Here is a 17,938-nt window from a genome sequence, read left to right as displayed (position 1 = left end):
ATCTTTCATTTATTAACAACCTAACCTAATCTAACCTAACTAGATACCTCAAATATAATTGAAATTTATTTAACCCTTATGATACTTTAATTGTGGTTTAACAGAGACACCAATACCAGTGGGTAGATCAAAGAATGGAACAAGATGTAAATTATATAAAATAAGACAAAATCAAGAGAGCTATAAGTTGGATTAAGAACTTGGAGGCTCTGGTTCAGACATACTATCTGCTAACTTAAAAAGTATAACAGAACTGCACAAAATGATTTATTAGTTGGTTTAAAAAAAAAAATGACTAAATGGAATAAATCTATAATCCTTTTATCTTAATATGGAGACAAGATGAGCTGCAATAGTTATAGAAGAATATAGTTGCCGAATGCAGCTTATTTATTTATTTTGAACATATTGAGATCAGAGCCCAAATTACAAATGCTGTAAATTTTACACCCATATATAAGTTGTATATAAGTTACAAGAAAATTAGATACATACAATAGGAGTAATAGGAGAAAGAAGTGTCTGAATTGGCATGCCTCATAATATTAATATAGCGATTAATTGTCTTATAACTAGGGCCCGGAACTTGATGTATTTGAGACTCATCTTTATAAAAATACAACTTGTCACAAAAAATTCAATAGTAAAAATTTAATTTTGCATCTTTTGGTATTTCTTGGTTGAAAGGCGTTTTTTTTTTTTATCAATTTTGGTGCATTTTTAAACTTTTTGTAGGTGTATTTGTATTTTTTTGGTTTAAAGTCTGAGCTATATTTATAAATAAAGCCATCAGTACATTTGAAAATATTATGCACATACTTTAACTGTCAAATATAACATATTAAATGGTAAAAACCTATTTATAATTTAATATTTATTTGCTAAGTACCTAATTTAATTTTCTCTAATGTTTACGGTTTAATTAGTAAAAATATAAGAAACAAGAAAAAGAACAAATATTTATTTTTTAAGATAAATGCTCTTAGTATTATATTTATGGGATAATTTAAAAATAAATCAAATATGTCATTTTTTAGATTACTTTTAAGCATACTTGTAATTAAATTGCATTTTTTTTTTTTAAGGTTTTTAGAGTTTTTTTCATCAAGTTTCAATGGTAGGAATGAAGAATGTATATAGAATGTATATGAAGTTACTTATGTCGTTTCCAGAAAGGACTAAATAGTATAAGAAAACATATAGCAAGTGTTTGATGACTTCATAGAACCATACAATAGTATCTATCAGGTTAATTTATGTAATCTAAGTATAAATTTGGTTTTCTAAAGAAAACTCGTCTCAATGACGAAAATGTATATGAATGGGACCAGACATCAATCAAGTAAGAGGAGACGATAGTATCAGAAAAGTTTGAAGATAAATAAAATTAACGGAAACGTTGGCATTTATAATGGGGACCTTAATGTGGAAAATTACGTGTATGAGAAAACTTAAAGTTTCAAGTATTAGGAGTATCAACAACTTGACATAGTCATTCGACTGCTTAAAGTACAAGGGCATTATTTGCACAAATTAAATACTTCAAATCAGAGATATTCTCCATAGCAAAGGTATTAAAACTGTGTGAGTTGACGAAGGGAGTCGTGACAAAGCACCGGAAACCAATTAATATAGGTCATACTATATAGGATTGTTTACTATAACATATTTACGTTACGCAAAAAATGGATGTGGCCGTTATGAAGTGCTGTCATTGCCCATTAGTTACTTATAGTCATAATAGAAATAATAGTAACAATAATCACTGCTATTATCACCAATATTAAAATTTGTATCGTTTCAAGTTTTTCTTAATAATTTGGGAGCCCATCAAAACATTCTTAACACACATACGAGTAGCGGAATGAAAATGTTTGAATACCTCTGCTCTATAGGAACAAAAGTACATATACATGGCTATTGTAAGACCAACATTAACTTATTGTATTTGTTATTGATATTATTGTAAGGATGTAAAGTATTGAAGTGCAGATTGAACAAAAACTAAAAAACTTTAGGAATAAAATATCTAGAACAATATGTGGACCAGTGTTTGATAACATAGTAAATATCTGGTATAGAAGAAAAAACATGGAAAAGGGACAAATACTGTGATTTGGAGTATGCCCAAAACTAAATGAAAAGAGAAAAACCAATGAAGTGAACTCAAATCAATTGAATGGTGACCAATAGGAAGAAGACTCTGGCAATGATACAGAAAAAACAATGGAATGTTAGAGTACAAAAAGATCTGAAGAGATTGGAAAGTAACTGATTGCGAATCCTTAGCAGCACAACACTAGACTTTTTTTTTATTTTAGTGATAGAAGTGACACAGTGAATGTCACTATGTCAGATAAATAACTCAACTCTAAATTTGTCTCACTTTGTTAACTCAATAATAATTACAATAGTATATTTCATAAACCAGTGATTTATTTAAAACGTTAATACAATACCAATGGCGTTCTGAAATGTAATTATAACTGTTGAAAATTGGTTAATCTACTGGTGAAACCTCCATTATTTATTAAAACTAATATTCTATAATTGCTAGGTTGCATAAAAAATGATGATAGATTTTAAGGATCATTGGATTTTACTCATTATGTTTAAGCTACTCATAAATATTTAAGTTAAACTATACTAAAAGTTTCTGCAACTTGACATATAATATATTGGCTAGAAACCTACTCTTATTTACAGTATAATTTAACTAGGTGCAAACTTAGAAATCTGCTTACTATTTTTATGCGACATGTAAAAGGTCATAGTTTGTTAACTGTAAATTGTTATTGAGTGATGAAACTTACGTGGATATGGCCAACCTGAAGGTGGTGCTGGCATTGGACGAGGTGGCCTCCATGCTCCCATTGGTGGTGGGAAGGGAGGAGGTCGCAGTGGAATCATCATGGGTCCTGGTGGGAAAGGTCTCGGTGGCATTCGAACTACTCCAGGTGGTGGCGGTGGTGGATACATAGGCTGTGGTTGAGGTTGCTGGAATGGATTTTGTTGTTGCTGTTGTTCCTTAAATAAAATTAATATAAATTCGTTTAAACTATTACTACTTTAAAGCATAATTACTTGTTGTGGTGCAGATTTTGGCTTGGATTGAGATCGTCTTTTTCTTTCTTTGGCTTCTCGTTTTCGTGCTTCCTGATTTTTATTAGGTCCTCGTTTTTTACCATTCTCTAATAATATAACACAAAACACAATGTAAAAAAAATTAAAAGAAATTGTTAATATTTGAAGAATATGACTATAAAATGATTAACTTAAATAAACATTTCAAATTCATAAAAGAGAAATTACTTTGTATTTATAGTGGGTACCACTTCTACAATAATTGCGGATTAGAATCAAAAAGATTTTTTTTAATCCAGTTCATGAAGGTATTTAATTATTTAACTATTAAATTTGAATGTTCTACTAAAACAGATTAACATTTTTTTATCTTATATCATTAATTATAAATACTAGTTGTACTCACCTGGAAGTATATGTATATCGTAATATGTATAATAACAAAGAATAATAATAAAAACTAAAATAGTTGATACATTATTAAAAATTGATTAAACTATTATCATTTTTACTAAGTGTACAGTTACTAACCTCTACGCTTTATAGGTGAACGGACTGGTGGTGGTGGTGTCCTTCTTCTAGGCGAAATGCGACGGCGTCTCTCTCTTGAACGATCCCGTCTAGGAGGTGGTGTGCGTCTTCTTCGAGGTCGTTCATTAGGGTGTGGTGGACGATCTCTCAAAGGTGAAGAAAGTTCACGTAATGATGGTGGGGTTATTGGCAATTGTTGTTCGTGATTAGGAGAAAATTGTCGGTTATTGGGTGACATACTTCTGTTGTACTGGTAATGATTCTCAAAATATACAGGAGATCCACTATGTCTGGGACGTTCTTCATAATGAATCGGGTCATCCTTCACACGATGTCTATTATGATCACCTGGTCTAAAACGTTGCATTTCAGGTGATCTAGGTTCTGGAGGAGGACCAGAAGAAAAGTTGTCCATCTTAAGTCTAAAAAATACCATACAATTTGTAATGTCAATTCTACAAGAACATTAATCAATGTGCTATTATTTACTGTTCCAAAAAATGTTCAGGCCTTGGTGGGCGATCATGAACATTTCTTTCTGGAGAGCGCTTTGGTCTATCTCTGCGTAACATATTGTTGTCGGAATTGAAATGATCCCGTTCAGGAGAATAAGGCAAAGGAGGAGACGGAGGACGGACCATATTAACCCGTGGAGATAAGCTTTGATCACGAGACATTAACCTAGATGGGCTCATAGGATGAGCCATTCCATAATTCTTATCTAAAATAACAAATATTCAACAAAAAGTATTTTTATAAAACTACTTTTAATTTATAATATATTGAACAGTTTAAAATAAACTGTATACATAATGCCAAACTATACTGACATACCGTTATCATAATGTATTTGTTGGTTATTTTGATTAAAATGAACTTGCCGTTCTTCAAAATTTTGATGGTTTTTATCTATGATTCCAAATAAAATAAAAAATGTGTACATTATTGTTATTATTATTTCCTTTTAATAAGATTAATAGTAAACAATTTGTGCCATTACATTTTGTAAAGAAATGCTTATATTAAAATTATTTACAACATTTGCGGCAACACTAATGCTAACTAAAATTATTTATGCAAGTCTGAAATGTATAGATTTATATATTATATAAACCTATTTGATAAAAGATAGGAAATTATTAAAAATATATATAATATATAACAAGTCGTAACTCATAAATAAATCAAATAATACCAATGATATAATTATAAAAATGAAAATAAAATAAAAAAGGCAATAAATAAAATAGTTAGTGATCTTGATGATATGTGTATCAATACAATTATAAAAAGATGGACAAGTCGGTACCGCTCTGCTGTTCAGTAGTTGTCAAACATGCCGTTGTGATGGATATGATATATTTGAATTCAATGTATACGAAAAACAATTCTAAAGGCTAGCATAGTTGTATAAATAATAGAATTTAATAGTTTAACCTTTTTTTAATAAAAATCAAAAATATCCCATGGCTATAAATAGTGTAACTTTCCTGTGAACTTTTTCTTTTCGATAGAGGTAGTAAAACTTGTTGGGAACTTTCTATTATAATGTATAATGTTAGCTATGAAAAGAAAATCTTTTATAAATTTCTAACTGAAAAATAGTTATAAAAATTTTAAGAATTCTCATCGCTATATATAATTCAAAAAGACTTAAAACTGTATGAACATTTAACCATGTATGGAAAATGATAATTTTAACAATTGGTGAAAATTTTAAATATCTAAGGTTTATTTGTTTTTTAATTACAACAAAATTTTAAAAATTGATAGATGAAAATTCAATATCATAAAAATTTTAAATTCAAATGCTCAAAATATTAATATTACTTTCCAGTAAACTTTTATTTTTATTTTTTTTTGAACTTACATTAATGAAACTTGTAAGGAACTTGGTATTAAATTGTAAAACTTTTTTACTGAGTTAAAAAATTATTATCGAGAATAATTTTAAAAAAACTTACAAATTTCTTAAGGCTTAAATTAGCTCAAAGAGTCAAAATATTTTGAACTTGTTACCATTCATTGAAAATTCTAATATAACAATTTGGTGAAAATTTCAAAGGTCTTCAGTTATTAGTTTTTGGGTTACACTAGAAAATAAAATCAAGTTTTTCAAAAATTGGTTTTGTATAAATATTACCACTTTTTTCTTTGTTTTACCTGACACTTTCTAAGACTACTTGAACTAAATAGCAGCATTTTTATTATTCAAAATGTAGGTGACAGAAAAAAAAATCACATATCATTGTAAAATCAGTACATCCTTTCGCTCCGCTCAGATTCTAAAAGTCAATAAGTCCAAACATAATATCTTATAATATGTACCTATATGTAATACTGATGTTAATTTTGTTTCTAAAGTATCCATATACTATGGTATGTTTATTTGATTAAAACATATTTTTATTTGTTTTACTGTAAAACGAATTGTAATATCAATGGACTGTAAGTTTATAGCTCAGTTGGTATTCGTATCAGCTATTATTAATGTAATTTATTGTAATTATTTAATTGTAATTGATTGGCTGAATTAATAAATAAAATAAATAATAAAATTACAAAGATGACATCAAACTGTATTATCAAGGCGTTTGAAAACAGCGTATTTATTTCATGTGTTGGACCTAAAAGCCTGACAAAATTATGATCACTTAGAATAATCAGATTCAGTGGCACAACCAGGTTAGGTCAGATTAGACCATACCTATAATAGGTGGGTACACTACCAAAATAGTATAAAAAATGTTTCGTAACATTCTAACAAGTACCTATGTATCCTCCTTTTGAAAAATTCTGGTTGCGCCATTGATCGGATTTGAATTTTGTAAAAAGATTTGAGTTAATTTAAATACATTCTAGGTTTTTGTGGAAAACAATTTTTAATATTTCTTTTAAAGTTTTTCTTGAGTTCCGTTTTTATTTATATATTTATTTTAATTTTTAGGTTTACTTTAATGTTCTTTTAGAAAGTTAAATATTTATTCAAAAATCAACTTCCACAATGACCAAGGAAAAATAACGATGAATACAAATATTTTTACATAATTAAAATCCTTCTAAGTTGGCATATTTTTTCAGACTTTTAAGGTCTAAATTGATTAAAATTAGTTTCTCGTTGGAACAAAATATTTTATCAATTCAAACAAATCAATGACTTGTACTACATGCGTGTGCAAACCACTAATTGTTTCCCTGAAACATCATGACGGCACACCATAGTGATAGAATATGTGGGCGATGGTGGTAGCGTGGACACTCATACAAATGTTGTTTTTTTACACTTCACAACAGTAGTATACAATTTCATGTGTTCAACCAATTGCCTATCACATACTCCTTAATAATGGAGCACTTCCAACTGAATAGTGAATTATAACTAACATATTAATAATTTTGGGTACCAGCCAAATAACAGAAATGTTTCCTACATTATTATAGATTGATATAATATATTATATGATAGTTATAAAACAAATATACATAATTAATGAATTATAGTATATAATTTAATGAAGAAGAGTGCTAATTAGTAATAATTCAACAATTTAAATTCAGATATTCATATGAAAATAGGTAACTAAGCATACAATTATACAATTTAATACTACTACATTATAAATAGTAGTTTAAAAAAAAAAATTGAATTTTAAAGTAAGGTTTATCAATCACAATTGCATAATTGTAATATTATCATTGAGGATTTCATTTTTTTTATACATATACATATTTCATGTATGAATTGTACTATGAAAAATTAGCAACAACCAAATAAAATATAGTGAAAAATTAATATTCATAAATTTCAATAATAATAATCCAATTTTTAAGTAATTTATTTATGTTAATATAAAATAATTTACTAATAGTCTTATGAAATACATTCATCACATATTTTTGTACATCAAATACTTGGTGAAAATTTAAACAAATGTTCAATATACCTAGGTTGTGGTTTGCACTAAAAACAAACAGTTTTGACATAATTTTGTATTTTTTTAGAATTAATAGCATTAGTTAAATTTGATAATAGGAGAATTGTGAGATAATCTTTTTCAATAGGATCACTGATCAATGGGCTTCTTTCATACATACATATTTGCATGCTATACATCCTACAACCTATAACAAATATTCTAAAACCTAAAATTGGAATCTTTTTGAATTTATATATTTAATGTGAAACTTAATTACATTAAAATAAAAGTACTTCACACAATTATACAATTATAAACTGTAATTCATAGGAATTATTTGTAATTTAGAAATTTAAGATTAAATTTAATGCAATTTAAAGTCAAAAGTATGTGCTGAACAAAATGTCTGTATAGAAAATATAATATGGATAAAATCCATGTTGATTTAAAATTAGGTTTAGAATTATTTTTAAAGAACCAATATTTTCATTTGTAATGAATTTTGAAGGGTTTATTGTAATTTTGGAGTACAAGCTTCAAATATCAAATGAATTTATTAGTTTGTTGTAGTTAAAAAATACTTTGTCTATAATAAATACCACCTACCTTTTGATCTATTACCAGCTACTGAATCTTCAACTACATAAGCTTTACGAAACGAATCATTTTGCTGAATGTCAGCTCGTATCATTTGAACTCTAATGATTTTTAATTTGTCATTTCCAAGATCATGCAATACATCAGTTTCTGGTCCTCTAAACACAGGTTTTTCAGGAGCACTTTGAGACATGTGGTACCTATTAATAAATACATAAATATACACTTATACATATTATATTATATAAATAATACTCATACACATATAAACTACAGTATTATTTTTCACTTCAAAAGTTGTCTTATAAATTACAAAAAGGAGATAACAATCATTACGCCCATTATTAGGTTATTAATTGTTATTATTTATTGGCTATTTATAAGATGAATCTAAATTCCTTAATTGCATGTGTAAAAATCACTTAATAAAAAATTATCTATACAAATTTAAATTTTCATACAAAATAAGATTCAATAAATTTAATTTTATCCTGTATTAAGACAACAGTAATCAACAAAAAATACATTGATATAAGTTACCTGAAGCAGATGAATTTTTCATCAAGTATTAAAATAATCAATGATGTGCTTACACATTATAGGCAGCATAGTTTTTGTGCTTCCAACAATAATGTAATACAATGACAAAAAGAGGTTTATAAACAGTATTAGAATAGATGAACAAATTAGTCAACTTCTGATATTTTTTTTATCAATTATTAAAATAAATTAGATTAAGGCAGTTTATATATTTTCATTGTCCAAGTCTCTGCATATTTACAACATTTTAAAATCGTTAATATACCAGTAATTCAAATATTTTCAATATTAAAATTGTGAGTTATAAAAATTTGTTAAGCATTAAAATAAATAAAATAAATATTAATTTGCACATAATATATTCATTATGGTCACATATAAAAAATACAATATAACAATACACTTAGAAAATTTGTATAGAATCAAATTGTTGTCTAATATAAATCAATTGCACTTCTATAAAAAGCTTTATATCAGTTTGCTATATTTTTCTGTCACAATTAATCCAAACATAACAGTATAATAAATTGAAACATATCATATTAATTAAATTATTAATTAGTTTAAATATAAAACAATTAATTCAAAGATTGGTTTGAAATCAATAGAAAAAATAAAGAATCAAGATTATTATTTATACACTAGGGATAATAACAAAATAAAAGGTATATACTTCTTTTCACGAGATAACCGTTTCGTGCATGTTGCATGACTCGCATAGTCGCATTGCTTGTTAATCTGTGAAATTCCCTCCACACAGTATACGACCATATGTGTTTTGATAGGGGATGCACAGCGGCGGTGACTGGTTTAGTTTGAAACACAGTACCATTCTCTTGTAAAAAGAGTATTATTATTATTAAAGCGCTTTCTTCTGATAATTGTTTTAAAAAAAAGTTGATAAAATAAAATTTATTTTTTTATTTTTATAAAACACACATATAATAATATATTGTGTTAGAATATATTGTATTTTTGTTTAAAAACCAATATCATCAACAAAAAAAAGAAAGAAACTGGTTCAATATCTTTATTTTTGCTTTTTTCATTTCCACAATAATAAAGGTACAAAGCTAATACGGCCTACATAGATAACAGAAAGATGGGTATATACTATATACTAATATGGGAATCCAAACTTTATTCGAGGGCGATGTAAAAATTGAAAACTCTTGCTCGCCAAAACATGTATAATAATCACATTAACAATTTTGAAGTTTATAGAAATTAAATTAACATAAAATAAAAGTATAAGTTTTTAATGTTTATTATGACATACTATTTTTTTTTTTAGAGAAGTGTAAAGAGACATTTAAATTTAGTATAGTGTTAGCTTTTCTTTACTTAAATTTATTTATTCATTATTGCCCATTGTCGTAATGATTTATTGAATATAAATATAATTTCACTCCATAAAAAAAAATTAATAAAAAAAAAACTGAGTTAGAGAGTCCAGTAACAACTTAGTTGACTTGTTAGTGGACAATAGTTTGGATATTCATGCTCCATACAAACAATATAATATGGGATGAACAAAAAAACTCTTTCCTGTTAATGCCAAGATGTTAAAACTCCAGATTTTGATATTAATAAATAGTAGACTATAATAATAAGTAAAAGTAACAGACATTATTATGAGCTATTTTACTAATTTATTTCGCATTCACTGAATATTTATCTCAGGTTGTCCCGGACTTATATGAAAGAGCTCATCAAATAATCATCATCAAAATTCCGTATTATGCATCCCTACTATTTTATTTACAAATTGTGATATAACATAATTATTATTACGTGTTTCAAATTAATTATAGAATCAACTAAAATGTATTTACTATCTACACAAAATTGAATACATTTAAATATATTTAACAGAATTAATATTTTCTATAACTAATTCCAAATAATTTAATATATTTTAAATTGATTTTATCGTTTATATTTTATTTTCTTATTATAATATTATGTAACAAAATGTTTTTTTAAGAGGATGTCAGCACACTATTTGTTTTCTCTCTTTGACCCACACGCAACATAGCAAATTTACGTTTAGCAGAACCCTGCTATATCAAGCTTTAAGTTAATAACCTTACTGGTGTCACCACGTCAACTATTTTATCATATTTTAATTTTTTATGTAAATTATTACAATTTAAAAATGCTTATAAATTGTATAAAAATTAAATATTGCAAAAAAACAAACACAGGGACCCAGGTAATGTTCTTAGCTTAGTTTGATAAAAGGTGAATTCACCCTAATATTAAAAGTAACAACACAGGGTTGCTTCTGCTAAACGTGAATTGGCTATGTTCCGAAAGAGAAAACAAATTGTGCATCTCCTCTTAAAAAAACACATTGTTACATATTATAATAAGAAAATAAAATGGGGATTAGGAAATTAAAACAAATATATCCAGTTAAGATACATGCTCAAATTTCAATAAATTTAGATTTATTTTGCTAACAAGCCTAAAACTTTATTAAGATTTAAAATATGATGACCAGATGTCACCTAATATGATTAATAGAATATTAGAGTCAAATATGATATTATAAATAATAATCATCCAGTGGCGGCTCGTGAGGTTCACCTAAGGCGGTGCACAAGAAATGTATAAGATACCTATGTAAGATGGTAAAAATATTAATTTTGTTATAGGTGCATATCAAAATAATGTAACGCAATAACGTAATTAATGGATAATGTACAGTGTTATCGTTTCAACAAATGACGCAACATTGCGACACTATTAAAATAGGTTCGGTGCACACATTAAATGTGCTCCGAACTACTATATATTACTAACCAACGTGTTGAGGCATGTAGCTAATATTTACATGGCCGTCCGGAGCACAAACAATTTGTGCTTCGCCAATTATGTAATTGTTTATAGACACACTTCTTTACACGAAAAACTCCGAAAACTTTTTTTTTTATTACAAACCATGTACATAATAATCAATTATTATAGGTTACCATAAGAATCTAATAATTTTTTATTTTTTGGGTGGTTCACGTGCTCCTGTGCACCATACCACAAGCCGCCACTGTAATCATTTATAAAAAAATGATTAACAGAGTGATACTACTTGCTTGAATTTGTATGTTGTATTTAAGATGCTTTACTTAAATAAGTATAAAAATAATATTTAGGTTTTTATTTTATAATAATTCATTAGTTTTATTTATTTTGGTGGGATACCTATATCAAATTTAATTTTACTAAATTTTATTTATGATTTTAGTATTTAATTTAAGATATTAAACATTCATTTTACACACAATATTATCATATGTAAACCATACCTATCAGCAGAAGGTACGAAATGTTTCACAATACTTGCACCTTCGCCTGTGTCAGGTTTCAATTTATTTCCATTTTCTCGAAATATATTCACAGAAGTATCTAAATTCTTATATACATTGTCATCATCATCATCATCATCAGTTAATATGATTGGACTATTAACTACTCTCCTAAAGTGACACACAATATTAAGTTTAGTGTAAACATAAACCCCTAAATGTTTAAAATAATTTACTAAGTACTAACATAAGTATTCTGGGAGTATTTCCAGGATGTACAATTCCATTAGATTTTTTGATATTATCTTTGATATGAGGTGATCTTCTTCCAGAACTAGAATCACACCTATACAATCAATGATATTTAAAATATGATATTGATCAGTAAATATTTTTTTTAATAACTTTTTAATGATGAAATAAATTTCAATAGTAATTATTACAAATGTAATAAGACATAAGTTTTTAGGTTGTGTTAAGCTCAACTCAGTTTTAAAAACATAATCATTCAGTTGTCAACGCACTTTCAATGGCTTGGTGTCAAAGTAAAATAATAACAATATCCAACTGATAATATTAAACAAAATAAAAAATAAAAATGTCAATAATAAATAATACATAATAAACAAAATGTCTGTTTTAAAATATACAAAATAATAATATTAATTTTTTTTAATTTTGAGCAATCTTAGACCTTTTGGAAATAATTCAATTATTTAATCATTTATTTATATTAGTAATTTATTTTTCTATTAGAAATATTGGTAAGTTGGACTAGTTTTTGTCAAAAACATTGAATTTATGTTATAATTATCATATATTATAATTGTTATTAACTTATAATTTAAGCCGATACATTTCACATGCATACCAACTTTATGGTATCATCATTGTATAATGATGGTACTGGGTGAGTTAAGTTCAATCAAGGATACATTTCTACATTAAGGGACACCTTTTTTTTTTTTTGAACATTTGAAGTTTGGTATTCTGAATACGATAATGAAGTCAGAATTCGAGGCTCTAACTGAGTTTCTGAGTACATCACTTAGAAATTAGTAAACATTATGTGTGTTATGTACTAATCATTATCTCATTATTATTATGTTGTGTGTTAATTATTATTTATTATTTAAACTTACGGTGCTACTTGTGGTGGTATTGCCTAGCAAACCGAAAAATATCATTGTTTTTAATTGCCCTAGTGAGAGTATGTATCCTGCATATATATAATTTTAAAAAAAAATTAACTTGAGCTTAACTAGAATTGTTCAAAAAAAACATGTACCTAATTTATTAATGATTGCCTTAATCCCCGTGTTCAAAATTAAGTTTAGCAAAATAAATGGTCTTTTTCAAATTATTAATTTCAAAAAAAAAGTGCAAATAAACAATTTCTCTATGAGAACATTGAACGCTGTATAACTAATTGTGAATTAAGCGATGTTGCCAGTGCACAACACTTCAAGTAACACAAAAACGTAACATGATGGGTATTTAAAAATAAAAATATTAACTGAAAACGTTGGTTAGCTTAAACTTTGAATCTGGTTTGAGTGCAAATTTTGATTTTATCAAAAAAATTACAAAGTTTACAAAAAAAACAAAAAAAGGGGAGCACCAAAAAGTAAAAAGTCCCCAACCAAGACCTCCGCCCTTATTTTTTCCAATGCACACAACAGTTATTTATTGTTTATTTTATATAGTCAACTAGATTAGTATAAGAAACTATACAGTTAGTACGACACCTCAATTTTTCCTATTCCCAATTTCCAGCAGGATGAGATAGATACACCACCAACAACAGCATTATAACATTATACAGTTTATATATGTTTTAATTAATATACTTTATTCAATATTATACAGTATATTGTGCAGGCAATCACCAGTAAACTAAATAAAATCTCAAGGGTTGAATAGGATACTCATAGGTTACTCACAACCAAAATTGTGATCTATCAATATTGTACTCAATATACCTCCAGTCTCCGACATAGCTATAGTAAACTCCAATTATCGACACTTAAAACTGGCTACTCCTTCCTCCCATCGCAAATCCACTACTTGAAGGGATAGCATTGATGGGATCTGAAAATATATCCAGTAATCTCCTAAAGAGGCAACTGAAGCAATGTTGGTATCAAGATCTCAAAAATATGACATTAATAAAAAAAACTATGTGTATTGCGGTATTACCAATGGGCAATCTCAGAGCCCACACTCTATTATGCTATAAATATTTTTAATTACTCAAATACTCTTTTTTTCATTTTACCATTGTATTTCGATGAATAATATTTTTGTATTTATTAACTATACTGTTTTAAATTTTGTTACTAAAATAATAATTTATAATAGTGGTAAGAATCAGTAAGATTTTATCAAGTAAGCAGATGACTGAATAGCTAAAATTTATATTTACCTAGCAACTGATTAACTAAAAACAACAGTTTAATATGGGAAATCTGAAATTCTTGAAACTATTAAAGTACCTAGGTATGTATTAACTATTTAAGTTGAAGTAGGTACCCATTTATTTGTGATTAACGTACAAATATTTCAATATCTAATGTATTAAACAAAAAAAAAAGTATTTGTATTTATATTCAAATACATACTTCAGAAAGTATAAAAATAGGTACTTATTTCAAATAAAAATGACACCAAGTAAATATTTTGTTAAATAAATACATTTTAAAATTAGCCTTAACAAGACTGCATGCCATCTACTAATAATTACTAGCCATCAATTTTAGTTATTGTAAACTAATGACAGTAATTACCAATAACTAATTTAAAAAAATTATTAAGAAAGAAAAAAACTTGACTTGTAAGAAATATTAGTATTACAAAATAAAATAAAAATAAAATGTAGTCTGATATTTGAATAAAATCTTCATCAAAGAAATACAAGATATTCTAGATATTTATATTGGTATAAAATTAATTTACAACATCTAAACATGCAATGCTAAAAGTTGATATTTCATTCAATTTTATCTTTACACATATTTGATATTACATAATATGTATTATTATATTATCAGTCATAAATTAATTTGCACCTATATAGAGGTTTTTAAAATTTTCCTATACATTGTGAATTCCAAATTAAATGATTACTTTAGACCAGTGGTTCCCAACTTTTTGACACTATGGACCACTAAGAGAACTTTCGATGTGTCGCGGACCACATACATTTTAGACCTTATTTTTCTTATAAACACGAATCATTTTATTTGAATTTCATACATTTTAGAATTTAGAGTTTATAAATAAACAAAAAACAATGAAATTCCTTATAGCTTATAATAATGTTTATAATAGATCAATATTGTGAAAAGTTTAAAACTATAAACAATTTAATGCAAATTACTACTATAAAAAATGTACATCAAATTAGTATATATTTTATTATAACGTCTCACGGACCACCATCCAATGTCTCGCGGAACAACATTGGTTTAGACACAAAAACATTGACTACATTTTTAAGACTGGGGATTTAATTTTAAATAATAAATAAATAAATCACAAATAGGTATCTACACAAATTTTGATACATACAAGGTATTTCTTATAAGTGACTTTTGAGCTGTGAGAGTAGGGAATTTCCCAAATAGAACATATTTTTATAAATTGGAGTACAAGATTATTTAATAAAACAAAACAAAAAAATAAATTATAAAATCAATTCTATACCCTAAAATAAGTAGGTACAAAACAAATTCTACAATTTTTTATGTAACATTATTGTTAAATATGTGGGGTAAATAAGTAAAATTAACTATAGATACTTGAAGCAAAAATAATAAAAATTAAATAAAAAAAGTATGAGTATTTTCAATATTTACGTTGAACGTGAAGATCCTGCAATTTGATAATCATTTCTAGGTTGTCGTGGTGGTTGTGGTGGTGGTGAAAAACGACCACCAGAATGACGACTTGATGGTCTTGGTTCTTTTCCTCGTTTAGGCATCCTCCAATATTTTGTATCGATCACAAATCAAATTCACATAAATCGCACACAATAATCTAAAAGGAAAACGTGATAAGACACATGACAATAATGAAGTCAGTGTTAACCAAGTAGCTACAGAGCTAAATGATTATTTATGTAAATTTTTATAACATTAATTCGCTGACCACATTATACAATTTCTATGCGCGACAAGTGATTAGCATTAAGCAATCGTAGAAATAGGTACACATTTTTGAACAGTATTAACAAACAACCGAATAAAATGAATAAATGGTACAATTGAACATTGTTTATGTTTTAAAATTATTATTACAATAAATAATAATCATGGAAGTATATAGGGTAGTAATTGGAACGCGATCCGATACCGATGTATCAATTTCATTTTCGAAACAATTAAAACAACTGATCGGACACCATCCAAAATCGATCACCATAATGCAAATATAAATACTACGATAAAACGAACGAACAAAAATGTAACATTATTCTGAACTCACGTAATTTTTTTTTGAAACGCGAAACGCCGGACAACGACGATCTATAGCCTAAGTTAAACTACAACCACACGCGACTTGTTGCAGCTATGAGCACTGGACAACAAATGAAATGACGCCATATTGATTATCAAAAATCAGGCATTCAGCCATTCAGGGCACCAGGCAGCAGCATTTGCCTGACGTGTGTTGTGGAAGTGGGAACACTCCGCGCAGCGTGTCTGCGTGACGTGCCATGAACCCCGGTCACGCTGTGCGCAGAAGTTATTGATGTTGCTTTTGGTAATTGGTAGACTATAGACAATATGTCGTGTGAAACACTTTCCCCGCGCGACATTATGTCGTGCACAGTATTGTCTCTTGCTAAAATGACGAATGCACTATGCAGAGTGATTCACAAGCATGCTCTCATTCCTATTTTTTCTTTAAATAATTAGTTAATTCAAATTTAGATTTTTAGAATCACTTTATTGGAAACATCATATTTTTAAATTCTTGAAATTGTTTGTATAACTCATAAACCGTGCCACCCTGTTAAAAAAACATTGATAGTTGCGTGCCGTTGTCTATTAGTAGAAGGTCCATCATGGTAGAATGGTACTGCTTAAGAAGTTTCCTATAGCGATATAAACTTCTGAATTTCTAATAAAAACCCTCTTTTTTATTGCACTTTAATTATTTATTAATAGTGGATAATTATTATGAACGTTTTGATGATTATTGAATCTTATTCAAAATTCTAACGAGTAGGTTCTCAGTCATTTAAATATTTATACTAGAGATAATAGTCCTAAAAAATGGTTTTACAAAAATGTAAAATAGATATGGATAATAATATTGGATCTATTATATTTTATTTAACTTGGACCATTATTAAAATTATAAATGTTGATAGATTAATATTATATTACCTAATTATTAATATTTTCAAATCCTTATAATCACCATAACTCAATTATTACTGATCTATTATAGTACACAAAGTTAAATAAATCATAAACTACTTGTTCAAATTGGGATTTTGATATCATCAAAATTTTCTGAAAAACTAACCATTTATTAATTCATAAAAGAAAATGGGGATTCTTATAGAAAAATCAAAAGTAGTTATCTACATAGGACACTACTTAAAAAGTAAAAACAAATATCAAGAATTTGAAAATGTAAGTACCTACCTACTTAAAAATTCCATTAATTGCATTATTGAAAAAAAAATAATAATAATATTATTCAGGATTAGCTCTTTAGCTACAGGCGCAATTGGGGAGGGGGGACTTTGAGGGGCTTAGCGTCCCGTCAATTCAACAGTTTAACTTCACAATTATGAATTAGTCTAATATGTCGTCATAGGTATTTGTAATATTACAATATGACATTTTACTTATTAGTTTCCAATAGTTTCCATATTAGGTATATCACGTCTTTTAAACGCTTAATGCCTTAATCAATAATCATTTCTAAATGCAATAAGATAGATAA

The 17,938-nt window shown here is 27.1% G+C and overlaps 1 protein-coding gene across 6 annotated transcripts in view; it reads right to left on the bottom strand.

Moving 5' to 3' along the window:
- Window positions 1-16,690, bottom strand: part of LOC132947246 (serine/arginine repetitive matrix protein 1-like) — a 33,146-nt gene extending 16,456 nt beyond the window's left edge. For 2 of the 6 annotated variants that reach the window (XM_061017492.1, XM_061017495.1), the window contains exons 1-10: window positions 16,463-16,690; window positions 15,835-16,015; window positions 12,225-12,323; window positions 11,978-12,148; window positions 8,139-8,329; window positions 4,450-4,524; window positions 4,105-4,336; window positions 3,616-4,037; window positions 3,085-3,191; window positions 2,814-3,027 (exon numbers count right to left, since the gene is read on the bottom strand). In XM_061017492.1, the coding sequence (XP_060873475.1) occupies window positions 2,814-3,027; window positions 3,085-3,191; window positions 3,616-4,037; window positions 4,105-4,336; window positions 4,450-4,524; window positions 8,139-8,329; window positions 11,978-12,148; window positions 12,225-12,323; window positions 15,835-15,959 (1,636 nt within the window). In that variant the 5' untranslated portion in view covers window positions 15,960-16,015; window positions 16,463-16,690. The other 4 variants (XM_061017496.1, XM_061017494.1, XM_061017493.1 and 1 more) reach the window with 4 other exon arrangements.
- Window positions 16,691-17,938: the final 1,248 nt, after the last annotated feature.

Source organism: Metopolophium dirhodum, chromosome 6, assembly GCF_019925205.1.
Source record: "Metopolophium dirhodum isolate CAU chromosome 6, ASM1992520v1, whole genome shotgun sequence".
In the NCBI taxonomy this organism is placed as follows: domain Eukaryota; kingdom Metazoa; phylum Arthropoda; class Insecta; order Hemiptera; family Aphididae; genus Metopolophium; species Metopolophium dirhodum.
This window is presented reverse-complemented; position numbering and strand designations above follow the sequence as displayed.